The following is a 26909-nucleotide window of genomic DNA, read 5'->3' on the forward strand; positions in this document are numbered from 1 at the left end:
TGTCAGAATATTAAACAATCTTTAAACAACTGTGCAGTGAAGGAGGACAATGACATCAAAATGTAAACAATGTATAAGTATCTTAATCAGAGGTAGAAATATATAATGCAATATAATAAATATATCATAAAATTGTATCAATATACAAAATGTCTTAAGCTGAGGTAGAAACATGCATATGTACAATATGACAAAATAACTTTGCATAGATATACAAATATTGTAAACAGAAATAACAAATATAATTCGAACTTGTATCAATATACAAGAAACTATACCAATGTAAATTGTCCATAAATAATAGTTCACAAGTATTCACTATATTACTTACTATTATTATTAGTCCAACTACTAGGAATTTAATAGTAAATTCCAAACTAAAAATACAGGCAAGCTGTAATTATTTTAGTATGTTCACTGAAACAAAGATTTCTCTAGAAGAAAGTAGATAGTAGGAACAGGCCACAGCCACACAATGGGCACAGATAGCAATGGGCTGAGGGTAACTTCTATTTAACTACTAACCTGGAAACAATGTGGATAGTGGCCCCGTTTTCATTTTCTAAAATCATATGAATTTATGAACTGGGAAAGTACCAAACTATTGCAATAGCTGCCGCTCTGTGGGAATGGAGGTGCTTTAATAATAGTGTGTGCTATTGGTTTATGGCGTCGTCAGACTGAGAATATAAAAGAGGCATTCCTTTTTTTCTTTGTAAAAATGTATACGAGTATTTTGCCTGCATGTGTGTCTTTGCATCTCATGCATGCCTAGTGTCCTCAGAAGCTAACAGACACTGTCTGAGCCCCTGGAACTGGAATTACAGACAATTATGAGTCACCATGTGGGTTCCGGGAATTGAACCTGGGTCGTCTGGAAGAGCCATCTCTCCACCGTGTAGCCATCTCTCCAGCCCCTAAAGGGTGCATTTGTAAAGTCGAGGCTCACAACTATGCTGTGTGTATAGTTTATTTAGTATGATCTCAACTTTGTAAAACCTATGTATTTTTAATATTTACACACATGTATATGATTATTTATTCAACAAACAGCCTGAGGAAATGTCATCTTGTTAACTGAGATTATTCCTCTGTTTTAAGAATAAAGGGATTTTTAAAAATCCTCCTAGCTCAGCCATTGTGATAAAAGGCATACAAGTCCTTTTCAGTCATTTCTGTCTCTCTAAAGGAGGCGTAGCAGGACCGTCTCCAGATGGACAGTGGGTTTGTGTTGTCCCGACAAATCCCCTGCGTGAGCGCTCAAGCTTCTCCGCTCTTCCTCCCTGGATGGGCTCCATCCTGTGGTGCTGAGCTCCAGGTTGGGGGAGGAAGCCGTCTTGTGCACTCCTGTTTGTTTGGAGAATAACTTAAGAAGTCCTCTTTTTCTCGCCGACATTCCTGCCTTCTTGGCTGGCACGGCCACTTGCATTCTCAAACCATCTTTCAAAACCAAATAATCTGACAAGCAAATATTCCTGGCTCTTAGCAGAGAGAAGAGGTCAGGTTAAAGTGTTTGCTTGACTAGTCTGTTCTCTTCCTTCAGTGCAGTAAAGGCTCTAAAAGAGAAGAGAAACACTTGCCAGAGTGCTGGAACGCCAGATACACTCTGTTACGTCTTCGCTTTCTGTCTGCTTTTCATTCTGGTTCATAATGCAGCTATAATATATAAAATAAATCACAGATTTTGATGCAGTGCTGGGAGACTTCCTCTCTTCTGTACCTGGTGATCCAGGCAGTATGTCAAGTGTCGCCTTGACGCCAGCCTTCATATGGTTATTTGCTCAAACACTTACTATTAATGTAATCAGATGGACCATTTTTAAAAATAAGCAAAAAGAAAAGAGAGAGAGAACCAAACAAGCAAACAAAAAACCCGGGATCTTTCTTTGTAGCCTTGGCTGACCTGGAACTTGCTATGTGGATCAGGCTGGCCTCACACTCACAGAGCTCCTCCTGCCTTTGCTTCCTTCCCAAGTGCTGGGGTTACATACCCAGCCATAAGTGGGAGTTTTCAGAAAGGATAACTTACCATCCCGCAGCCTTCTTTTCTAATTGTCATTTATTTAACCAACATTTATTATATCCTATCTATGCTATGAGGCAGGCAGCCCTTGTACTTAGGGACACCAGGCCAGAGCAGAGCTGAGGGAGGCTTAGAGCACAGAACATGCGTGGGTGGTAACTTCTGTGCAGGTGAACAGGTAGCTGAGGATTCCTAGACGGCGGAATAACATGATGGGGAATAAACATTTAGAAAAGATCGTTTACTTTGTTATTATGAGATGCGTGCAGAAAAAGAGGGAGGGAAGAAGAAGAGGAGGAGGAGAGAGAGAGAGGGAGGGAGGGAGTGTGTGCATCTAAGGAGCTCACATGGAGACATGGAGGACTGAGTGCAATCTTTGGGAGTCGGTTCTCTCTCCTTCCACCGCGGGCTCTGAAACTGAACTAAGTCAGCAGTCATGGACCTGCTGTGCTGCCTCACTGACCGACATTCTTTTATTTGTCTTGTTTGTTTGTTTTTAATACTGCCAGATTGTTTCATAAGAGTCCTTGAATGAAGGTACCTGGTTTCTTCCCCATATTATCACAGAGCTGAGTTTCCTTGTGCAGACAAAGCAAAACCAAGCCAAACCTTGATAGCTTAATAGGCTTAAAACGCAGCCTCAGTGGTGTTGCCCTTGGCATTTCTTTTTATTATCAGGGATGTTGAACGTTTCCTGGTTTTTTAATTATTGTCTCCTGTGAAAGGATTTTATTCACCAGGAATCTTGGCTTTGTTGCATACCTGTTACTACCCTTTAAAACAGCTTTCTGAGGCAGCATTTATGTGACAGGGATTAACAGTTATTATGTGAACAATACAATGACATTTAATGCAGCCACAGCTCTGGGCAACCCCAGACCTACCTGTGTTCAGTTTGAAAGATTCCCACTTCTCCACGGAGCCCATCAGGAGTCTGTCTGTCCCACGCTCTCCCCGTCCACCTTCTGGTCATATGATTTATGGATTGCACGTTTACTGTGTGCGATGGAATCACGCTTTCCTTTCACTTAGCCCAGTGGATTGGGGTGGGGGGCACAGACGATTGTAAGCACTGAAGCTATTGTCAGGAGCATATCTGGTCTCCAGACAACAGCATAAATAATGTGCTATTTCAAAAACCAATTGCTTTCAAGTGTTGCTTTTGCAGAATGTGTTCATGAGGTAACTACAGAGCCAGGCGCCGAGGGCGACTGAACCCTCCAGGTTATCGTTTCCAGGCTGCAATCAGCTAGTGGTTAGGATGCCATCAGCGAGCTGTTAGGAAGCAGCTGTCCGAAGTAGAGGTGGGCGGGGCTTGGGGAGAGACTTCGTTAGGATGGGGACTGAGGTGTTCCTAGGCCACAGGAAAGAAGTTCCTCTTCTATCACAGTGATCTTCCATTGTCAGGATAGCAGCACAGCTGTCGACTTGATTTTGTGTGTTGGTGCCTGGGGACAGTGTTCTAATCTGATGGTCAGTCTTTAAACTTGGACGTCTATAATCTGTGCTTAGTGGTGTTCCTTATAGGTGGAGTACTCAGAAATTACGCTGTCCAGATGCAGAAAATAAATCATGAAGTCTAATTTTGAAGGGACTCTGTAAAGAGGACTTTGCGTTAGCATTTTCATGAATGAGAACTTCTGAAGGACTGGTTCCCTGAGCTCCCAGTCCAATTTCTACCTGCCAAGTGCAATCTGCTCTTCCGACAGTGACGGGCCAATGAGTGCTCACTAACCAGTTCAGAGGGACAGCAGAACTGTTCGTAATGTTAACAAGGCCGTCACACCTGTGATCACTGCACACGGCCCGAAGCTTTTGAACTTTTTCTGGTAGTGATATGCCAGCCACACTCGGGTTTCCGTGTGTCGATTTGGCAGCTTTCAGGTATACGGCCTTTCTCTTGTCATTTAACTTTGCCCTTCCGTCTCCTCGCTCCTCTTTCTTCAGGCTGTATGCCATTTGACAGCCTCCTTCAGACGGTAGGGAAACGAGAGTCCTCAAATCGAGTTGGGCAACGCACACAGGTGCTTCTGGACAGGAGGTCAAGAGGCATTCCTTGGGTTGCGGAGGTAGACAGGGTCACTTTATTTGGCATGAGAACTTTTGATATGGCATATAATTCCTTTATCAAAAGAAAAATGTTGTTTTCCTGGGCAGCTTATGACATAGGTAGATTTTGAGTACAATTCTAACAGGATGATTTTTTTTTTTAATATTTACTTATTTATTATGTATACAATATTCTGTCTGTGTGCATGTCTGCAGGCCAGAAGAGGGCACCAGACCTCATTACAGATGGTTGTGAGCCACCATGTGGCTGCCGGGAATTGAACTCAGGACCTTTGGAAGAGCAAGCAATGCTCCCAACCACTGAGCCATCTCTCCAGCCCCCAGGATGATTTTTTTTAACTCAAATTGAGGCCTACTCCACGATTGCTCAGCAAACTGGGCAAATTGTTGCGTTTGAGCACACTGCTTTCCACAGCTTCAGGTTCATTTAACTCTTTCAGCACATTTTGAAGTTTCTTCTTCACCAGGCCCTACCCTGTCTAGCTGTCTTAGTGTGCTGTTGCTGTCATTAAAAACACCAAGAGCAAGAGCAAAAAAAAAAAAAAAAAGGGTCACTGTCCTCCATGAAGGGAAGCCAGGGCCGGAACCCGGAACAAAAGCTGATGCAGAGGCCGTGGGGGAGTGTCACTTGATGGCTTCCTTCTCATGGCTGGCGGCTGGCTCAGTTTGCTGTCTTCCAACTCCCAGGGCCCCCAGCCCAGTTGTGGGCTGGGCCTTCCCATATCAATCATCAATTAAGAAAATGTTCAAAAGGCTTCCTGCAAACCAATCTGTCCTGTACATTTTCTCAACTGAGGCTGCCTCTTCCCAAATGACTCCAGCTCGTGTCAAGTCGGCATAAAACTAACTAGCCCCCATTTCAATCCCCCCAACTGTCCTTTTCCATGGACTGGACTCTTGCAGTGAATAACTTACCCTAGGTGGTATAGTGGGTATGTTTCAGGACAAGGGTTTGAACCCAGATCTCTTTGGTGCCATATTTTAAGCTCTTAAACTTATAAGTTAGAGGCTCTTAAGCCTTCTCGTGCAGTAGAAATACCTGGAGAGAAATACCTAGAAAGTTGCTAGGACACAGAGTTTGTAGATCTACCCTAGAACCCAAGATGTGTGCTCCTGTTGATGGTGCAGATCTTGAGGGGCTCTGTTCAGTAGCACAGTGACATGGAACAGGCCTCAGTGCCGCTTAGGAGCCAACGGGAGAACTCATGCTGGGTTGTCCTGATATCCACTTATAGTAGCATAGGAACCATTCCTGTATAATCCCTTTCTGTCCTGGTGTGAGTCTTAGGCAAGGAGTTGCAGGAAGGGCATGTGGAGACAGGATGATTGCCACCTTCAGAGAGAAATCAAGGAGATGCCCAGTTAGCAAAACTCACATCCTGGCTGTGTTAGAGCTGCTTGCCCTCAGTATGGATTTTGTGGGCTTCAGAGGCCAGTGCTCTATTGAAGCCATTTCCAGACTGTGAAGGGTAAGTGAAAGCGGTGTCAGGGTCTTGTGTCCTTGACGGGCCGTTGGGAATTCTCATGCCATTTTCTGATAGATGAAGTGATTTGGAAAGTAATCTATATGAGATTTTTGCTTTGCCTCAGCACTGGCAGAAGGGACGCTGGGTGATTTCGTATGGAAGAGCCATGCCAGTGTTGTGAAGTCATAGTCAATCAGAAGATGTGCCGACTGACGGCGGCTTCCTTGTGACAGGGCATTGCCAACCTGCAGCAACAACCTGCCATGACTGCTTCAGCAGCCGAGGGACATCCCTGAACCTAAAGGAAGCATGTGAAGGGAAAGGTCAATCTGGAATTATGTCTAGACCATATTCTGCTGAAGGAAGACCGCGTAGTCCACCCTCATCAGTTTTAGAGAGAGAGGTGGTAAAGTGGAGTTGGTCTTTTTTTACAAAAAAAAAAAAAAAAATCCATTTTTATTGAGCTCTACAATTTTTTCCTGCTCCCCTCCTTGCCTCTCCCCTCCCCCTCAACTCTCTCCCAAGGTCCCCATGCTCCCAATTTACTCAGGAGATCTTATCTTTTTGTAATTCCCATGTAGATTAGATCCTTTTATGTCTCTCTTAGGCTCTTCATTATTCTCTAAGTTCTCTGGGATTGTGAATTCTAGGCTGGTTTTCTTTGCTTTATGATTAGAAACCACCTATGAGTGAGTACATGTGATAATTGTCTTTCTGGGTCTGGGTTACCTCATTCAAAATGATGTTTTCTAGCTCCATCCATTAACCTGCAAAATTCAAGATGTTGTTATTTTTTTCTGCTGTGCACTATTTCATCGTGTAAAAGTACCACATTTTCCTTATTCATTCTTCGGATAAGAGGCATTTAGGTTGTTTCCAGGTTCCGGCTATGACAAACAAAGCTGCTGTGAACATAGTTGAGCACATGTCCTTGTGGCACAGTTGAGCATCCTTTGGATATATACCCAAAAGTGGTATTACTGGGTCTTGAAAAAGGTTGTTTCCTAATTTTCTGAGAAATCAACACACTGATATCCAAAGGGGCTGTACCAGTTTGCACTCCCACCAGCATTGCAGGAGTGTTCCCTTTACCCCACAACGTGGAGTTAGTCTTAAAGAGAATATGTCTCCAGAAAGTTCTCCTAAGAGAAAAAGCCTAAGGCAGTTTTAAAAGGTGAGACTGTGTTGATATATGTACAAATACTGAATGCGCATGGTCCCATCAGATGTGTGTCCTTCCTCTCAGGGAGACCTTAGAGCAGGTGCCATAGTTAGACCTTTAAATCAGCCAGACTACCCACAGCTGAAACTGGACTAGCCTGAGATGTATGTTTAAAGAGAGTAGCCACCACACACACACACACACACACACACACACACATTTTGGGGTAAATGCGTGTTTGCATGCTTGGATGTGTGTGAGGTGTGCTTGTACTTAAGTGCACGTGTGTAGAGGCCAGAGGTCTTTCTTAATTGTTTTTCACTTAATTTACCGAGCAAGGTCTCTCGTTTAATCTTGAGCTTGTCTCTTTTATTGGTCCAGCTAGCCAGCTCTCCTGGGAAACCCCTCTCTCCCACATGCTGGATCCAGGTGGACTTTAGCTCCACTCAGTTTTATGTGGTGGCTTGGGTCTGAACCCCACAAGTGCTTTGTCGACAGAGCCCTCCCCCAGCCTCTTGATGCATATTTTTGTCTCAGAAGTGCCTATATCAGTTCTAGAATGATAGTGTTTGAATCCTGGGGCAGCTTTTACTCCTACTGGGACGTCTGCATCGCTCCACTGTTCCAGCTAGGTCCCAGCTCTCTTCCCTGACCGTCTGGGGTTCTGAGACTGAAGATGGCCTGCCTCGTTAGTAGAGTTTCATCTTCTGGTTTTAGGAGTGATCTCTTCTACATGTTTAGATATTCGCTTCTGTTATTTTGTCCTTGAAAAGAAACAGACAGTTCTGAGGTTCAGAGCACTTCAGCTCTTCCAGAGAACCAGAGTTTGGTTCCTAGGGAACTCATGTTGTTTGGTTCGCAACTGTCTGTAACTCAGGGCATCTCTCCTCTACACTCACTTGAGTGCTCATGCACATGTACACACACATACACAAATGAAATTTGAAAACAAGTCTCAGATGCGATAATGCAAATTCTAGGAACAGTTGAGAACGAGAAGAAAATGTAACCTGGGTGCTGAATTCACAGTTAGAATTAACCTGCATTTTGACACGGCTGATTTGATCGACTTGTGACGGTGTGTTTCTTCTGGTTTGTTGTAGGTTAACGAAGCCCTTGTCCTTCGCTGACTGTGTCGGGGATGAGCTGCCATGGGGATGGGAAGCAGGGTTTGACCCTCAGATTGGTGCCTACTACATCGATCACATCAACAGTAAGTGTTCATTTGGTGAAATACAGCATATCAGAAATTGAACCTCCAAAAACCTGCAGTCACTCATACAAAAAGATGGACATTTTATAAAGGAAGTTGCCTTATTTTAAATTCTTGGGTTTTTACATTTTAACTCGCATTTTTTTTTTTTTCGAGACAGGGTTTCTCTGTGGTTTTGGAGCCTGTCCTGGAACTAGCTCTTGTAGACCAGGCTGGTCTCGAACTCACAGAGATCCACCTGCCTCTGCCTCCCGAGTGCTGGGATTAAAGGTGTGCGCTACCACCGCCCGGCTTTAATTCGCATTTTTAAAACTTGTTTTATATGCTGACCACAGTTCCATGTTGGTGACTCCCCTCCCATCTACCTTCCTCCCTCCACTTTTCCTCCATCTCTGTTCAGAAAGGGGCAGACCTCCCATGGGAGTCAACAAAGCATAGCACAAGTTGAGGGAGAGCCAAGCTCCTCCCTCTGTGTCAAGGCTGGGCGGAGTAATCCAGCATGGAACAGGTTCCCAAAAGCCAGCTAAGCACCAGGACAGGTCCTGATCTCACTGGTAGGAGCCTTACAAACAGACAAGCTACATAACTGTCACACACATGCAGAGAGTCTAGAGGGATGGCTCAGCCATTAAAGGCTAGGCTCACAACCAAAAATTCTTGGTTTTTTAATGACTAGTATTCAACTTGAGTGCCCACTTAAGTACTTGGGACATATTTAAAGGAACTATTCTTCTGGGGACAGAGGATGAGGATATCTGGACTGTCTGTGAGGCAGGCAATGAGTTTATAATCTAGTCTAGGTCAAGGGGGGCCACTGGGTGCCTCTCCCTGTGACACTACTCCTGATTGGAGTTCTGTATTCTTGTCCCAGAAAGAGTAGAGCGAAGTCCAGGCTGGTGTGGCCTGGTGGCTGGGAAGGGGTGGACATCGTCAGTGGCTCTGGAAGTCAGCAGAGCTGGTGGTGGCCGTGCAGTCATGACTCCAGAGAACACAGCCTGCGTGTTCCCTTCTTCACCTGTTCCCATCATGTCACAGAGTCCCCTCTTGCTGATGTCATCTGAGACACCACAAGATGGTGGCAGCTAGGCACCACTGTAATCTTGACTTTTTTGATTTGTCACCATGGGTCATTCCTTTTTCCTGACTCCTGGGTTGCGTGGGGTTTTTCCCCTAGAGGTCCTTTTCCGATACTGACCACACTCTTCTAGACTTGGTCTGTTCGGATGCCTCTGCTCCCGAGAGGCTTCCTGCTGCCCTCTCCACTGTTCTCTTCCCGTGGATTAGGTGCCTTAGTCCATGCATTTCTCTAATACTTGGACCGTCGGAAATGTAGAAGCGCTGTCATCTTGCACTTGTGTCTGTTTGCACTTCTTGATTCCTCACCAGCTCACAAGACTCTTGGAGGCGGTGACCACATCGCGTGTGTTTATCCTTGGGCTCCTGATGGTAAACTCCCAAAGGGGGAGCTGTGATGTGGAACTCGCAGAGTAAAAGCTGTGGATTTTAGTGTATTTCAAGCATATGTTATACTTCAAAAAGCAACATTCTGAATATATAAAACCTTAACATGAATTTTTAAGCCCACCACTTTGCTTTATTTATTTAATTTACTTATTTATTAAGTGTGCCGAGTGCCTTAGTGGCCTGACGCATTCACTATGCCCTGAAGGACCCGAGTTAGCAACAAGTAGTCGCCCCCCCCCAGCTGCCTGCTAACTCATTAATCTTTGAGACATTCCTGCAAAGTAGTTTATCAGAAGCAAATGGTATTATCTCTTCTCAGCAGCTGCTGCACACAGATGCTGTGTCTTGACATTGTATAGTTTCAGCATTATTTCCTCTTTATTGAGATAAAAAAAAATGCAACAATGAATGTTTGGTTGCTCATTAGTATTGCAGCAAAACACTCTGAAACAGCAGCACTGAAGGATTTGACCTTGACAGTGAGCGTAGCCTCAGGCCATGTTTCCTGTTTGCCCGCTACCTTCAAGGTGTGTGTGCACAGGGCCCCAAGACAGGGCAGCCTGTTTGTGCCCGCCTAGAAGATACTATTGCTATAACCAGTAGGAGTCACTCTCAAAGATTTATTTGTGTGTATATGTGTGAGCCTGCAGGAGTCTACATGCAGCATGAGTGTGCAGGAGCCAGGGGAGTCAAGAAGAGGGCATGGGATCCCCTGGAACTGGGTTTGCAGGAGGTTTGAGCTGTGCTGTGTGGGTGCTGGGACCATCGTGGGTCCTCTGCAAGCACAGAGTTAGCACTACTCCCTGGGCCCGCTCCTCCTCAGCCACGGGACAGCAGCCTTTTGAAAGCTCAACACTGCTGTGATTTCTCCTTTAGTGATGGGAGTGTTGACACACAACTGCACAGACACTGCACAGTTTTCTCAGTGAACTTTGGCCAGCATGTAGCCCTTACTCCTTTATAGCTTTTCCCTCATCAAGACACAGACTATTTCTGTTGTCAGCCCTTCCTCGCCATTCCTGTGTTGTTCAGATTTCAATCTCCATAGCTTAAATTTGCCTTTTGTAGAGCTCACTGCAAAAGGTTTAGAAGGAGAGCTTTTTTTTTCTTTGTTTCTTCATCCATTCATTCATTATGTATGCAATGGGACCAGATCTTATTACAGTGGTTGTGAGCCACCATGTGGTTGCTGGGAGCTGAACTCAGGACTGAAAAGTCTCTGTGCCCCAATAAGCTTCTCCGCCAATGAAATAATCCAAATCAGACCAAATCAAACCGAATTAGGAAAAGCCCAGGTTTAGTAGATACCATGTTCCCGGATGGCTTTCCAACCCACCCCCAAAAAATGAGGAGATAGGAAAGGAAGACCGAAAAGCCACATGTTTGTTTTCTGGGGGGCAGTTTAAATACCCTGTGGGAGTGGTCTTGAGCATTCTGGGGAGGGGTCATCATTTGGCATGCTTTCTCAGAGGCGGAGTCTGGATTGAGGCAACACCAGAGGAGGAGGATTGGGATGGAACCTCTATCCGAATATCCCAGAGTCTTTGTATTTATGGATGCAAGGGCCAGAATGATGCTGCCACCCAAACAGGGACCTCTGACGGAACAGTCAGCCCTCTTAAGTGCTGAGCCATCTCTCCAACCCACCTTTTTTTTTTTTTAAAGAAAAAAAGGAAAAGAAAGATAGTGTCTCACTATGTAGCCCTGGCTGTCCTAAAACTTGCTATGCAGATCAGTCTGGCCTCACACTCACAGAGCTCCCCTTCCTCTGCCTCCTCGTGCCTGACTGGAAGTAGATTCTTTTATTTGGCATGTTTAAAAAAAAAAAAACCCACAAAACCTTGTACTAGGGCTGAAGCGATGGTGCAACAGGTTAGATAGAGTACTTGCTGCTCTTTTAGAGGACCAGGCTCGGTGCCGAGCAGCCACAAGGGAGGCTCACAACCTTGCAACTCCGGTTTCAGAAGACCCAGCACCCTCTGATGCTGGCATGATGATAGCATGTATACATCAAGTCAGATCAAATAAACCGTCCTATTGAATCGAACAATGGCATGGCATGATAGAGTATGCTTTAGAAGTATACTTGACAATGAACTGGTATTCAAAACATGCGAACAGTTTGCCAATAGTGAATGTTAATGAGAAAAATTATTTCAAAATAGACACTTCAAACAAACCTAGACACTTCATGGACATACCAGTGGACTCCTTCATTTCTTTTATGATGTCATTTGTATTATATTTCTTTTTATTGCTTATTAGTATTCCATCTAAGAATCTATTTTGAAATTGAAATTGTTCCTGGTGGGGCTATCATGAAAAAGGCTGTTGTGAGCATTATTATAGAAAGCTTTTTTTTAAAAGACTGTAACAAAAAGATGTAAAATTTTTATCTTAAGCTGTATGATCGAGGGCAAGGGCATGTCAGGATGTCTAACTGAATGCCATGCCCCGGCAGCCAGGAGAAGTGCTCCACCACCGAGCTACACCGCAGTTCATCAAGTTTCTAAGTGGACAGTATGCTAGTGTTAACTCTGTGCACACCGCTGTGAGGGTAGCAGATCTCTAGAAGACTCCTGGGGACCAATAGGATGGTGTCTCCTCCCCCATTAGTTGCCCATGGCGGCCATCGTTCTCAGTGGTGTAAGCGGCTCACTCCTTTAGAGCCCTCATCTATTTGTCGAAGTAAGAATGTGTGATGAAATTTCCTCCGTGTCATCTGCAGCACAGGGCAGGATGCCCTTATTTTGCAAGCTTGGTCATAGTCGAGGGTGGGTTTACATTGCATCTGTATTGCTCGTGCGTCAGGGAATGGGCATTTAGGTTGCTTCCAGCTTTGAGTTACTGTGAATCATGTTGCAAGCAACATGGGTGTGAAAAAAAATCTTTTGAGATCCTATTTTGGATAAATATCCAGAAGTAGGATGGCTGGGTCACAGCTTTGGCTTTAACTAGGGAATTTGACCTGCTTTTCCCATCCGGCTCCCAGCCGTGCACAAGGAGTCTTGTTCTCAGCCTTCCTTTGCGCATCCTGTCTTCTGTGACAAGCCTCACTGCTGTTCGGGTCTGGTCACCCAGAAGTGACCAGAGCTGGTGGCTCCCCACTCTGCCAGTTCTCATGTTCCTCACACTGTTTATTCAGTGGGTTTTGCGGTGAGCTCATCCACAGCTCTCAAATACCCCTTCCTGAGGTCCATCCTCTCGTCCTCGGATCTCTGCTCTGGGAGCTGAAGCTTCAACCTTGCTATGTTATTTGGCACTTCCCACGAGTGGGTGTATGTCAGGGCAAAGTGGGAAAACATGAACCAGAGGTGGCCTCGTGCTTAGCTTTAGTATCAGCTTGACACTCCTGGGAAGAGGGAACTGCCTCCATCAGACTGGCCTGTGGCATGTCTGTGTGGGGAGATTCTTTATTGCTCACAGAAGGTAGGGCCAGCCAACTGTGACCAATTCTATCCTTGGAAAGGTGGCCTGGACTGCAGGGGAAAGGTTTCTGATGGGAGCTTAAGAGCCAGCCAGGAAGCAGGGTTCCTCCATGGTCCCTGCTTCTGTTCTTGTCTCTGCATCCCTGTCTGGGCTTCTTTCCATGATGGAGTGTGTATGACCTTAAGTCAAATAAATCCCTTCCTTCCCCAGGTCACTTTAGTCCCTGTTATGCCATAGCAAGAGGAACCAGGCTAGAAAGGGAACCCGGTTTCTATTGCCTGAGGCTTTTCGCTGTGTATCTAGGATGCCTTCCCTCCCCAAACTCAAGAGCTTTGTCCGACAACACCCCCGTCCTCATACTCCTGACCAGAAGTGGGCTTCTGTTTTGGAGTTTTCTTCTCTCCAGTCCATTTATAATCTTGTGAGATCTAGGAAATAGCAAGAACTATTAGAGGCATAAAACAACAAACAACAAAGCCGGAAGCTCTCGTTGGTGCAAACACAGCCCTTTATTTGCGTGAAGGTGCCATGCCTGATCTAAACATTCTTGTCCTACCCCACTGTGGCCATAGGAGGCTGTTGAGCTCCTTTTTCTAGCCTGCCTGGATACATGGCCTGCTTGGTCTTTTGTCAGCTTGACACAAGCTAACTGGGAAGTGGAGCCTCAATTAAGAAAATGTCTCTTTCAGTTTACATGTAGAAAAGTCTGTGGGGCATTTTCTTTATTAATGATTGGTGTGGGAGGGCCTAGCTTCCTGTGTTGGTGCCACTTCTTTGGTCAGCACAAATGGTGCACTTTTTTTTTTTTTTTAAGCAACATTCTGGCCAGAACTCCAAATAGGAACTTCAGAAAAACCCTACCAAATACTCAGAGAGTATTTGCAATTATATCAAACAGTAATCTTGAAACTTAACCATCATTTTACTTTCACAGGATCCCATAGAAAGAACATCGCCCCCATGACAGCTGGAAGTAATTCTAGACAACATCCTCTGGGTTAGGGACATCATTTAGCGGTTGATTATAACTGCTATAGGGTTGGGGGCTGGGAGGAAATTATGTAAGGTCAGGGATCTCTTTGGGGAAAAAAAGGGGAAATTGGATGGGATAATAGATTAGTGTGTGCTTTTCTGTGTGTTCTAATTTGCTGTAAACCTATTTTATAACCTAGGTAATTGACAGAATCTCCTCTGTGTTTTTTCAGGAGCAAATCCCCATTTTGGCAAAACTTTATTTCTTCAAACATTCTTTCTAAAATATTTATGTTTGAATCAGATTGCAAAATGTCATCCATGTAATGGTAAATTATAGATTTAGGAAATTTTTTACATGTTATTTCCAATAGCTGACTTACATAGTATTGGCACAGGGTGGGGCTATTGAGCATTCCCTGTGGAAGGACCATCCACTAGCGTCTCCTAGTAGACTGAGAATTATTATAAGTAGGCACTGTGAAGGCAAATATTTCTCTATCCTTTTCTCGTAAAAGCATAGTGAAGAAACAATCTATTAAATCTTTTAAATTAAATAAGAGGCCATCCTTTTGGTAATAAAGAAAACAGAGGAATTCCAGTTTGTAGAGGTCCCATAGGTTGAATTACCGTGTTGACAGCTCTTAGATTTGTCACCATTCCCCATTTACCAGATTTATTTTTAACAATAAATACAGGAGAATTCCAAGGGCTGGTTGATTCTTCAATATAGTGAGCATCTAGTTGCTCCTGTACCAAATGTTCTAAAGCTTGTAGTTTCTCTTCTGTTCTAAAGCTCGCAATTTCTCTTCTGTTAAAGGCCACTGTCTAACTTATCTTGGTTTCTCAGTTAACCATTTTAAAGGTAAGGCTATTGGTACCTCTAAAGGTTTGATAGTTGCTTTGTTTTCTTGTACAACCTGAATGTCTGGTGACCTTTGTGTATAGTACCTTATAATATCTTTCCCAGAAATTTGAGTTTCTGGGACTGCAGGAATGTTAATCTGGGAATTCCGTTGCTGCAGCAGGTCATGACCCCATAAATTCACGGCAATATTAGCCACACAAGGCCTCAGCCTTCCTCTTTGTCCTTCTAGCCCTATGCATTCAACCCATCTCGTGCTTTGTTTCACTTGAGATAGGGTTCCAATTCCTAGGAATTGAACATCTGCCTCTTGAAGAGGCCAATTTAGATGCCAAGATTCTGGAGTAATGGCACTCATGTCCATACCCATGTCTATCAAACCTACACTTACGATGGCATTTATACACACTCTTATCTTTGGTCTTTGATCATTTATAGAAGTCTGTCAGAATATACGTTTCCTATTTCCTATTGGAATTTTTGATTCATCTTATATGTTTATCCCATCATCCTGAACAGAATGATTTTTTTATAGAAGGTTCTGGATTTTTTAATTTTTCTGGTGAGATGTGCCCTCCACAGTGACTCAGAGTGACTGGACCACTTTTGACTTGGGGAACTGTGAGAGGCCCCCCCCAGGAGTTTCCTGATGGTATCAGGTTGCCTTGTCTGTTTTGTTGATTTGCATTCATTGGTCCAATGTCGACCTTTGCCACACCTACATAATCCAGAAGGTTGATGCCTTTTATTTTTGCCATTCCCAGAGGAGACATTATTTCTAGGGATTCCTTGCTTACAATCCCGTCTCAGATGTCCTATTCTACCACAATTAAATCATTAGGCATTTTGATGTCTTCTCATTCCTTTGGAAATTGCTTCCCCTACCCAAGATTCAGTATTATAATCAAATGTCTCAATGTTCATTGTATGCAGGATCCATTCAGTCATTGGTGCTGATCTAAACTTTAAAGGCCCAAGTATATTTTTGCATTCTAAATTGGCATTTTCAAAAGCCAGAGATTCAATAAGTACTCATCTAGCATCTGGGTCTGTTATTCCTATTTGTATATCCTTAGTTAATCTTTGTAATAAGTCACTAAAGGGTTCTCTCTGGCCCTGTTTAACCCAGGTATATGATTCAATTAATTTTTCTAGGCCTCGAATCCTGTCCCAAGCATTTAAGGCTGCTTTGTGGCATAGGGACAGATTTGTTCATCATAAAGAGCTTGAGCCTGTGGGTCAGCATAAGTGCCCTCACCAGGAATTTGATCTTGGGAAGTTTCAAGTCCTTTTGCTTCCCTGTCATTCTAAAAATTTTGCCTCTTCTCTGAAATAGCATTTCCACATCAATTAAGGCCCATCATTCAGGACTGCTGAAACTAATTGAAGACAGTTGTGTGACTGGTTTTAATGCTAGAAGCCCATGTCTTTACCATCTCCCTAACAAATGTGAAATGCAAGCCATAAGCTACTACTGCTTACTTAATTTCTTTTAGATCATTCATTCCTATAGGTATCCGTCTACCTTCTTTAGATCCTTTTGGGCCTTTAGAACTTGATGCTTTGTCAGAGTAGATTACAGGGTAGGAAGCTAAAACTCTGGGTAAGTCATCTCTGACAACTATTGGCGATGTTAAATCCTATCCTTGTACCTTCTTTCCCTGCTCGTCAGCTCCAGTAATTTCCTCATAAGTTTCAAATCTTTTTACTACTGTCTTTTGTAAAGCCTGAATCTCCTGTCCTTTATATATTTCTAGTGATTTCGCTGAGGCATCTAGTCTCTGGTTCTCATTCTGCACATGTGATTCCAAGGTCTGAAGTTTTTTGTTTAAAGATAACATCTCACCCTAGAACATTATTTGGATAGCATGCAGATTGCCTTCCTGAAGAGATAATTTATCTGCTTACCTATCATAACTTTTTTAACAAATTTTGATTGTCAAATTCAACAGTATGAATTCTTTCAGACAATTTCTCAGTACCCTTTGACATGGATTCAATTTTGTTTGACAAAGTAATGTTACCCTTTTCAATAGTATCAATTTTTTTCAGGTAACTTTTGATTTTCGATGGTATTAATCCTGTCAGCTAGCTGTTCATTATTAGTCTGTAAGGACTGTATCATTTCCAAAAATGACTAATTCTTGGCTCTGTTATCAAACCATTTTCTTAAGGATATAATATGAAGAAAACTGAGTCCCATATCCAATAAATGGATATATCACAATAACCAAATAAACCTTGCAGAATACAATCCATAGTATTAGCAAAAAAGTTAATAAAATTCTCAATGGTAATTTTGTCTGCCATTATATAACTTTCAAGTTATTCATTTATTAATTAATAAAATATTTACCTGTTATAAGGTCTGGTAAATTGTTTTGGGTGTAATAATCTTTATTGTCCAGTAGGTGTCGTGGTTGCAGAATCGTTGCTAGTGGCGCCAGGCACAGTCCAGCACCACTTTGGTTTCCTGCCTTGGTGCTGGTTAAATACTGAGAAGTATGCTTTCCTTGACAAATTAAAAGCAATTAAATGAAGTTTGTACACAGAGCAAGAAGCCCAGAACTCACGGGCAGGAAGTACAGACTGAAAGCTGTGCAAGTCGCCATGCAACAGGGAGCACAGCAGTGGGGGAAGGAGTTATATGCGCTAGCTTGGGAAACTTCCAAATTGCTGCAAGCACTTAGCTCCGATGTGGCAGGGGTTTTACAGAAAACTGCTTTTCGTAGGTAAAAGCAAGCCAAGTGGGTGGCGGTGTGAGACTTTCTGGGCTGTGGACTGGTTAGGCCTTTAAGCCTGTCCACCTGATAGGTGTGGGGTTGTATCTACATGGGCGCCAGATGAAGATGGATGATGGATGCTAAAAAGAAATCCCACACTAGTTCAGAATTGAGTATAACAAAGGGTTGTTTACTTAGGGGTAGACTCGCAGATCACAGTCCTCTGCTCAAATGGGGAACAGCAACTGAATCCTGCAGCCTGAAGAGAGGCCGGACGGACACGCTTTCCATGGGCATTTATAGTATAAGAGGCCACGCCCAAGTGGGTGGGTAACTTAAAGGCTACTGGCAGCAGGAATTCCTGCAGCACCATGGTTCCTGGACTTCAAGGAGGGGAGTGATATTGATGTCCCACTGCTGGTTGAGCTCTTTGCAGACTGGTATTTTCTGCACTTTGATCGTCGTGAGTGCTACATTGCACTGTAGAAAATATGGAGATAAAGATGGGGATAGAGAACAGATCGATACTTTGTGCATTCACCAGAGTGATGGTTGTAGTAGGTTAGGCCCCTGAGCTCCCCAGTCTTGGGTTCTTGGCCAGATCTGCAACAGTACCAGGCACGGTCCCTGTAGTGGAGGCCTTAAATCCTACCAGAGAGTGTTTGGTTGCTCCCATACCCCAGGGGTCATTTTGATTGCTTTTGCTCGCTAGTAAAGTGACTGAACTGGCAGTGTGAAGGCAGGAAAGTGGAAGCCGCAAGAGTGCCAAGAGGGCAGCCAGCTTATGAAGCAAACATGGGAGAAATGACAAAAGCTAACACTGAAGACAGAAAACCGTATGTAGGCTCTGGTCAGTGGGAAAGCTGCAGGAATTGTAAAGACTGAAGGATCAAGGGCCTTCATAGCATAGCACCCAAAGATGTAATTGCTAGCCTTTGTGTGAGCTGAATGTCCTAATACCCAAGACCCATTCAGCAAATGGACCTGCTGCTGGGCACCGAGATAGTTTCTAAGTGCAGGGGTATTAGTGGTTCAAACCTAGAGCACTGAGTCTCTGCTTCTGAAGCCTGGAATACTTGGCCCCCAGCCCTCCGGGCATGGAAGCTGTCAGCTTCTGGTTCTGCCGGTGCATCCTTGTATTAGTTACTTTTCTACTGCTGTGATAAAACACCACAGCAAAATCACCTTATAGAAGAGTTTATTTAGGCTTACAGTTCTAGGGGGTTGAGAGCCCACGAGGGTAGAGCAGAGGCAGCAGGTACAGACACATGACCAGACGGAAGCTGAGTGCTGAGGTGTCACATCTCAAGCTGCAAACAGAAAGAGAGCTACCTGGGAGTGTTGTGGCTTTGAAACCTCAGAGCCCGCCCTTAGTGACACACTTTCTCCTGCAAGGCCATACTTCCTAAACCTCTCCAAGCAGCAGCAGCAGCGGGGGCCAAGTATTTAAATACCAGAGACTATGGGGGACATATCATTCCACAAGCCCCCAGGTCCTGACTGCTCTGGGGTCCAGCAGTTGAAAATGCCTCTCACTCGTGGCTCAGGTTCAGGTATAGCAGACAGACCCAATGGTTGACTGGGAGCGTGGGAGGAGATGCTACATTGAAAATATGATAATTTATATATTCCACAGTTTTCTCCCACCTAGATGTAGATTTGACATAGATTCTTCCACCTTCTGAACTTTCAGATTTTTGTTCAACTTTGTATTCTTACTCTCATTTGTTTGACGTATGTATTATTTTGAAGATGCGTAAACTGTCCTTCCCAAAGTTGTGACCTCCTCCTTTTTCCCCTTACTGTGTTCCTTTTTACCTGTCATGATGTTTTCCTTTGCAATTACTGTCAAAGGTCCCTCTCGTCTGTTTCCTCCTGATGGTCTTCATTGGTTAGACTTTACCTGTGAGAAACTTGTAACCAGTGTTGTCTTCAAGGTCTTTTAAAAATATTTTTTTACCTTCTTGTATTATCACACACATTTGGGCCCTTATGAAGACTAAATGGAAAATAATCCAGAGTCCTCTCATCTGTCCTCAAGATGCTTTTTCTCACTTGTGCCTTTGCTTTCTTTCCTTCTCTGTTTTCCCAGCTCAGCCATGGCAGCCTTACTATAGATTTGCAAAAGTAGTGTGCAGAAAAACAGAAATGGGGATAAGGGAAAGCCCCGTGTTCAGAAGGCCTATGCTAAATGATTTCCTGATTCTCAGATGTGCATCTTCTCAGTCCTTTTCCTATAGCAAAACGTGTTCATACTTACAGTTTAAAAATTATTATGTTATTAATTATGTTATGCTTTGCTTTTAAGTACAATTATAGTCTTTTCTAAATTTCTTTTCTTTTTTTTGGGGGGGGGGGTGTTCGAGACCAGGTTTCTCTGCAACAGTCTTAGCTGTTCTGGCACTAACTCTTGTAGATCAGGCTGGGCTTGAACTCATAGAGATCCGCTTGCCTCTGCCTCACGAGTACTGGGATTAAAGGCGTGCGCCATCACTACCCGGCACATTTTCTAAATTTCTTTCTTTCATGTAATATGAAAATTTCACTACAAAAGGCTTTGATGCTGTCATATCAAAGGGGTTGCCCTTTGGCAGGAGAACCTCGCATTTCTGTCAAGTGGTCTAAAATGTAGTTAAGATCCTTGCATGGGTTTGCACAGATTCTTCTGTGGCTCACTGTGGCTTAGGAGGTGTGAGGAGAAGGAAGGGTGGAGGTCGCCCTGAGAGCAGGGGTCAGGTGGAAGTCCCTCCCTGCTGAAGTGTCCCTGTGCCACCTGCAGAAAGCTCCGGCTCATCCTCTAGGGTTGGTTGTGTCAGCTGGAAAGAGAGCGCCTGTGGTGGAGTTTAGTAGGGGATGGAAGGAGGAAGAAGAAGCTGGAGATCGCAGGGCTTGGTGAGATAATGAAGGAACTGTCGGGGCCATTGTCATTACTGGAGAAGAGCTCTGAGGCTAGGTAGATGGCTGGAATTTCTTGGTCTCTTATTTAATTATAGCTGGATTCCCTGGCATCAGACTTTCCATCAGAAGAAGCCCAAATGCTCTAAATTGCTGTATTCTCAACCATCCCTCTTTAAAGACAGTTATTCTAGTCTACATTTGTGCACTGTGATTTCCTCCAGCATCTTATTCTGTCTAATGAATCCAGTAGGTGCTTAATAATTGTACGTGGAAGAAATGGGCAACAAGAAAATTGTGCAGACACCGTATAAAAAGGCCGATGAGAAAAGTTGTTCATATTTATTTCATTCATTCCTCTGAGCACAGCAGGAAGAATGGAAATCTGCATTATAGGCAGAATCGCGATTCTCTGAAGTGCGATGTCGTCTTCCATGATAAGCTTTTGTGTTCCCTGTCTGTAGAGTCCCACGTCGATGAAACTGATGGGATGTGAATTCTCTTGAGATGTGTAATGTTTAAAGTGTGTAATAGATTACTTCTTTAATATAGCAGACAGCATGCAAATTACATTGCGTTGTGATATAGTGGTCTCCCAAGGCCAGAAGGTCTTAATAAAAAAAGAAAATACCACATTTGTAAAACACTCTTCTTGTGTGTTTACATTTAATAAATATTCTTTTCAAATCTACTCAGCAAATATAAGAGATGGAGATGAGCCTAGCCCTGCTTTATGAAACCTTCAAAGATGCCTTTGGGAGTTCTCTTTGTGGTTCATGTTTGAATTGTGCAATATTTCGGAAATATAAATGTTTCCTGCTTCTGTTGTAACAAATCCCAGTCAGTCTTCTCGTGTTTCTTCAGCCTCATCCAAAACACAGTTATTATCTTCATCTTTAGTGTTGTTTTAATTCATTAATTTGAGTGTTAATGCTGTAGCAGATTCTGCCTCTTAGCTATTGACAAATATGTATTTAAGTGTGCCCGTTCCCAAACATGAGGGCGCATATGACTGGCTGGACCTGAGGGCTGTCTGCTTACGTTTCTAACTAAAAACATCCAAGTCTTTGCACCTCTTCACTTCATTGGTTTAATGGTTACTTATCTCATCGTGACAAATTACTAATATTCGTTATCGTATAGTTTCTTTGGATCTTGAAGCAGTCCTGGCCACAGCTTTTATTAACTCGTAGCCAGGGTCAGGCTGCACTTATCCCAGGCTCTGCTGGAGAAGACTGCTGGAAATTCAGGCTGTGGGTCTTGGCAGTATTCTTTTCTGCTGCTGGCCACAGGCCTTCTCACCCTTTCAGACTGAGCTTGTCACTGGGCACCCACGCCATGGCAGCTGGCTCCCTTGTGGTGGAACGGGTAGGGTGGAGAAAGAAAGGGAGCCCAGTGCTGTCCCCTCTCCAGCCTGATGCAAACATTGGGACCGTAAATTCCTATCTGTCACGTGATGCTTTCTGTACTCTGAGGCAGAGTACAACCCTATGTGTGTGAATACTGGAAATTAATCTAAACACCATTAGGATATTAGAGGCCGCGTTACAGCCAGTGCATAAATATCCGGCTGACGCGTTAGGCTCTTCTTCGGTGATCTCTGTGTATCTGCCATATTCCCCAGATGGCTGCTCCACATTGTCTTGTCCTTGAAGATTCTGACGTGGAGGGTCTGCTCGTTCAGGGCATCTGTCGAGACAGTGGCTGTAGCACGTATTTACTCCCAATAATTACATGAGATGTTCGCCTTTTGTGTATTAAAATATTCATAGTTTTGAAATGAGTATTTCAGAAATCGTGCCTTGGAGAAAGCTCGGCTTTTATAAGCCAGTGACTGTGAAGCCAGGACTGTAGGTGTGAGACAGTGGTTACAGTGTCCTACCAAACTAGACACTTTTGTGAGTCACCAAGGGCCTCGCTTAGCCCCAAGAGGACCCAGCCTTCCCTGCACATGTGTATATGTCTGTGTACATGAATCACGGGTATATATGTCTGTGCATGTGCAGCATGTGTGTATGTCTGTGTACGTGCACCACACGTGTATATGTATGTGTACATGAATCATGTGTGCATATGTCTGTGCACGTGTACCACGTGTGTATATGTCTGTGCGTGTACACCATGTGCATGCCTGGTACCCAGGTCAAAAGAGGGTGTCAGATCCACAGAACTGGAGTTACAGATGGTTGTGAGCTACAATATGGGTGCTGGGAATTGAACCCAGGTCCTTTGCAAATGCAACAAGTGTTCTAAACCACTGGGCCATTTTTCTAGCCCCACATCTCCGTAACATGCTAGTCATTCATCTGAGTTCTTAAAAGTGATCAACTTTAAATTTTATTTGTTTAATGTAGCTTTTTCTTTTGCACTACTGGGGGAGGAGGGATTGTGTGTGTGTGTTAGGCACTCTACCAGTGAGCTACATTCTGAACCCCTTAGACTGACTCTATGCAGGTGTACCATACAATGAGTTGCATCCATTTTAAGTTCATGAGTTTTGACGGATATATACCACATAACCTTTGTAATAACCAAGATATGGAGTGTTTCTGTGCCCTCAGAAAGGACATTTGGCCTCCACTGTAGCAAGTACTTCTCAGGTAGTCATTGATCCCTTTTCTGTTTGGATTTGATTTGTCTTTGACCAGGATTTCGTATAAGTGGGTTATGCAATAACTGCTGCCTGGGATTTGATACATACATACATATTGTCTGTATCTCTTTTTATTTCTGCATAGTGTTTTCTGTACAGATAAACTACATTTTACATACTGCAATGGGTGGTCTTTGTGTGCCGTGAATAGAGCCGCTAATGAGTGTCTGCGGGCAGGTATTCTCGAGCGAGTAAATACTGCGCTCTGGCCGAAGTGTGCATTATTTTGTGACTTCGCACAAGTGTCTCTTAGCCAACTGCACTAGCGTCCTTGCAGAGTCACAGACCCTGCACTTTGCCTTGTAGCCACCATTTACCCCAAGTAAGACAGCAGTGTGTGGCAGATGCATTTATTATAAAATAAAATAGCTAGGGTGAGCCATCCCAGGGCCCTTATCTTTCACTGGCAGAGGTTATCATCGGTTTGGAGACTTTTCAGTCATGAACGGACTTTCTCCTTAAAGTAAGAGCAAGGTGGCTTTGGTTTTTAATTGTTTTAAACTTGCTCATCTACCACAGCGTGATTGATATTTTTTATAAAATAAAAATGAATTTTTATTGATTAAAAAATAGAAAAATAAAATGCCCATAAAGAAATATAAGCTCCAATATTTATAAATTCAATAGATGTATAACTGAATAAAATGGCTATGAATACTTCAATGTTCTCTTGATTTTTGTGGGTATGAAAATGAATTTGAGAGACAGTGATGGTCCATGGACCGAGCCAGGGGTAGCACTGGGTGAGAGGGCAGGAGGCCTGTGTTAAGTCAGTGGAAGTCTGGTCCTTCCAAAGTCCATTTGGCTCACAGTATCCAAGGCCTTGCATGCTGATGACAATTTAGCTCTTGTTTTCTGGGTATTGGGCACCCAGAGGATTTTCAAAAGGATGATTGATGGGTGCCATCTGTATGAGGGGCATATAGTTAGGATGCATTTCTGTCGAGGACTGCAGTTGGAGGGCCAAGGGTGGTTTGGGGTTAATAGAAGAAAACAACCCCATATCCAAGTTTTAGACACTTTAAAGAAGTGTCTGGTAGACACTTTAGAGGATATAGGAATTTAAACTAGCTAGTTCCTCGGTGAGTAGTCTCGCAAACAGACTCCACCTACTGTCTTTTCAGAAACCACACAGATCGAAGATCCGAGAAAACAGTGGCGGGGCGAGCAGGAGAGGATGCTCAAGGACTACCTCTCTGTGGCCCAGGATGCACTCAGGACGCAGAAGGAGCTGTACCACGTGAAGGAACAGAGGCTGGCGCTGGCCCTCGACGAGTATGTCCGCTTAAATGACGCCTACAAGGAAAAATCAAGTTCTCGCACAAGCCGTGAGTACTGGGTGGCCGGTCACACTCCAGAACTGAAAATGAGATCGTAGAGGAACAAAAGCCACTCACACTTCTGGAGATAAATCCTGAGCCCCTTTCCCTCCTCAGCAAAAATCCTCCAGGCCGTGAGAGATGAGGGTTCCCGACAGATTGCTCAGGGAAACGCCCATCCCCACTTGAGGTACAAATCTTCCCGTTTAGGCATCGGCTTCTGCCGGGTTGCCTTTTGTTTGCGTAAATTTGTCTGTCAGAACAAGGAAAGGAGGCCAGAGGCATCTGATCCCCTAGAACTAGAGTCAGAGAGTTGCAAGCTGCCCAACATGGGTGCTCGGAACTGAACTCAGGTCCTCTGCAGGAGCAGCAGGCGCTCTTTGCAGCCCAAATTTGAGTCTTGCAAAGGTCACGTTTACTCCTAGAGAGGAACTGGGACTTGCAACTCAGTCCCCTCCTTCTCCTGTGTTCACCTGTCAGTCATCTGGAGCTGGCCTGAATTAAAGGAGCAGCTAGGATGGGCTCAGAACTGTTACATTGTAGCCCCCCTTCCCCCAAGGATCTACACTGCAGATCTCTTGAAGGACCCAGAACAAGTTCCTTTCAGTATTTTTGTATCCCGAGGCTTTGTTTTGGTTTGTTTTTTAATATAGCAAAGGCTTAAAGAGCCAGGCCTGGTGGCTCATACCTATAATTCTTGCACTTGGAAGGCTGAGGCAGGAGAATCACTACAACTTTGAGGCTGGCCAGGGCTACATAGTAAGACCCTGTTTCAAAAAAGAAAATAGGCTTGAAATAAGTGTGCGAGCCTATCTCCTAAAAGAAAAGGAAAAGCTGTTTGAACAAAAGAACACACATCTTGGCCCTGTGTGTGCCTGTGTGTTACAGGGACCAGGAAAGTTCTCACACATCCTAGGTTTGTGCTGGACCACTCCCTGAGTGGTGTAAGCTGTCCTTGAACTTGCCCTTTGGCCCAGGAACACTTGCTTTTGCCATCTTTCTGCTACAGCCTCCTATCTAAGGGATACAGGGCCTAGTTTGGAATACCAGGTCTCGCCCATAAACCTTACTTTTAAAATAAGTAAATTCCAAGCTTCAATTATTGCAATTAATAAATGATTTTTTTCCTCTCTTAAAAAGTCTTCTCAGGGTCTTCATCCAGCACTAAATATGATCCTGATATTTTAAAAGCTGAGATCTCCACCACGCAACTAAGGGTAAGATTGTTCTCATTGTGGTTTTTGATTGAACAAGTGCTTAGAAACTCAGGCCATGGAGAAATCATGAGAAATCACCTCCCATCTTTGCCTCTGAAGGAAACATCTCTGTTCTGCCCTGTTGGGTGGTCTTTCTCCTTTGTTTGAAGGATGGCTGGGATGGCTTTTGTCTCCCATCGGGCCTGACCCTGCTTAGCTTCAGAGATCAAATGAGATTGGGTACCTTCAGGTGTGTGGTCATAGCCTGGAGATCCTTTGTTTCCATTGCTGACTTTTTTATTAGCAGTTATTATTTGCAAGGGAAACCTGCATCCTCATAATTTACCTTCCCTCCCGGTCTTCTGAGACGTTTTGCTCTTTCATCAGGTGCCCTGGCATTTAAAAGGTGTCTGCAATTTCCACTAACTACCTTGTCAGTCTGACATTCCTTCTCCGAAAGGATTATTTCCTGATCATTGCTCCAGTTATTTTGATCAAACTGCTAAATACCGATCTTGTTTATCGTTGATTGGGGGATCACATGGGCTGTTCATGAGCAAGCTGCATCATATGTAATAACTGCACGGTCCTGCAGCAGATTATCACCACAGCACAGACACCTCCATCGCTCCCTCTCACATGAACTCTCAGTGCGTTCTCCGCTAGAAACGGTGCTCGCCTTGCTCACTCTGAGTCTGATGCTTTCATTAACATTGTAAAACCAGAATGCCTCCCATGTATGTGGTTCCGTGGCATTTGTTTTTCCAGCGTTATTGCAGGACTCATTCACAGTCACTTTTAAAGCTGAACAGCTACGTCTTTGACAGGCAGGTTTCTCTGTTCTACCACTGGTGAGTCTGTTTACTCCAGCTCCTGATCATTAATAACGTCTTTATGTATACATCCTACAGACTTTTGGTGCATACTTGTACACATTCTTTTGCTTGTTTGTTTTTCAAGACAGGAGTTCTCTGTGTAACAACCCTGGCTATTCTGGAACTCACTCTGTAGACCAGGCTGGCCTCAAATTCACAGAGATATGCCTGCCTCTACCTCCTGAGTGCTGAGATTAAAGGTGTGTGCCACTGTCACCTGGCTACACTTCTTTTGATACAATAGTGGAATTGGTATGTCAAAGAATGAACACATCTTTTAGTAGGGCTAGCTTAGTTGGCCAAGTGCTTGCCTACCAAGTGGCTCAAAACAAACCCACCACTGTTTTCAGTGGGTATTGCCAGAGCTTTAACCATTCTTGCTTCCAAATATTTGCATTAAGGCTCAAAGTCACTTAATACCCATGACTTTTGCTTACACCATAGGTTTGGAATTTTGAATTTTTGCTATCATGTGCTCCAAATCATTCCCTGCCTCTCTGAGAAATCACAGAGTACATTGCTTCATTTTCAAACACCTGGAGAGTTTTATCATTATCACTTATTTCAGCCAATTCCACTTCTGA

At 43.9% G+C, this 26909-nt stretch overlaps 1 protein-coding gene across 1 annotated transcript in view; it reads left to right on the forward strand.

Annotated features, from left to right (window-relative positions):
• The window catches only part of Wwc2 (WW and C2 domain containing 2), a 159192-nt gene that overhangs the window by 65583 nt on the left and 66700 nt on the right, over window positions 1-26909 (forward strand). The window contains exons 2-4 of the mRNA XM_050147222.1: window positions 7825-7934; window positions 24060-24263; window positions 25395-25471. Of these exons, the coding sequence (XP_050003179.1) occupies window positions 7825-7934; window positions 24060-24263; window positions 25395-25471 (391 nt within the window). The remainder of the gene's footprint in view (window positions 1-7824; window positions 7935-24059; window positions 24264-25394; window positions 25472-26909) is intronic.

The sequence above is a fragment of the Alexandromys fortis genome, unplaced genomic scaffold (assembly GCF_014885135.2).
Source record: "Alexandromys fortis isolate MF-2015 unplaced genomic scaffold, M_Fortis_MF-2015_v1.1 scaffold_32, whole genome shotgun sequence".
Classification (NCBI taxonomy): Eukaryota; Metazoa; Chordata; class Mammalia; order Rodentia; family Cricetidae; genus Alexandromys; species Alexandromys fortis.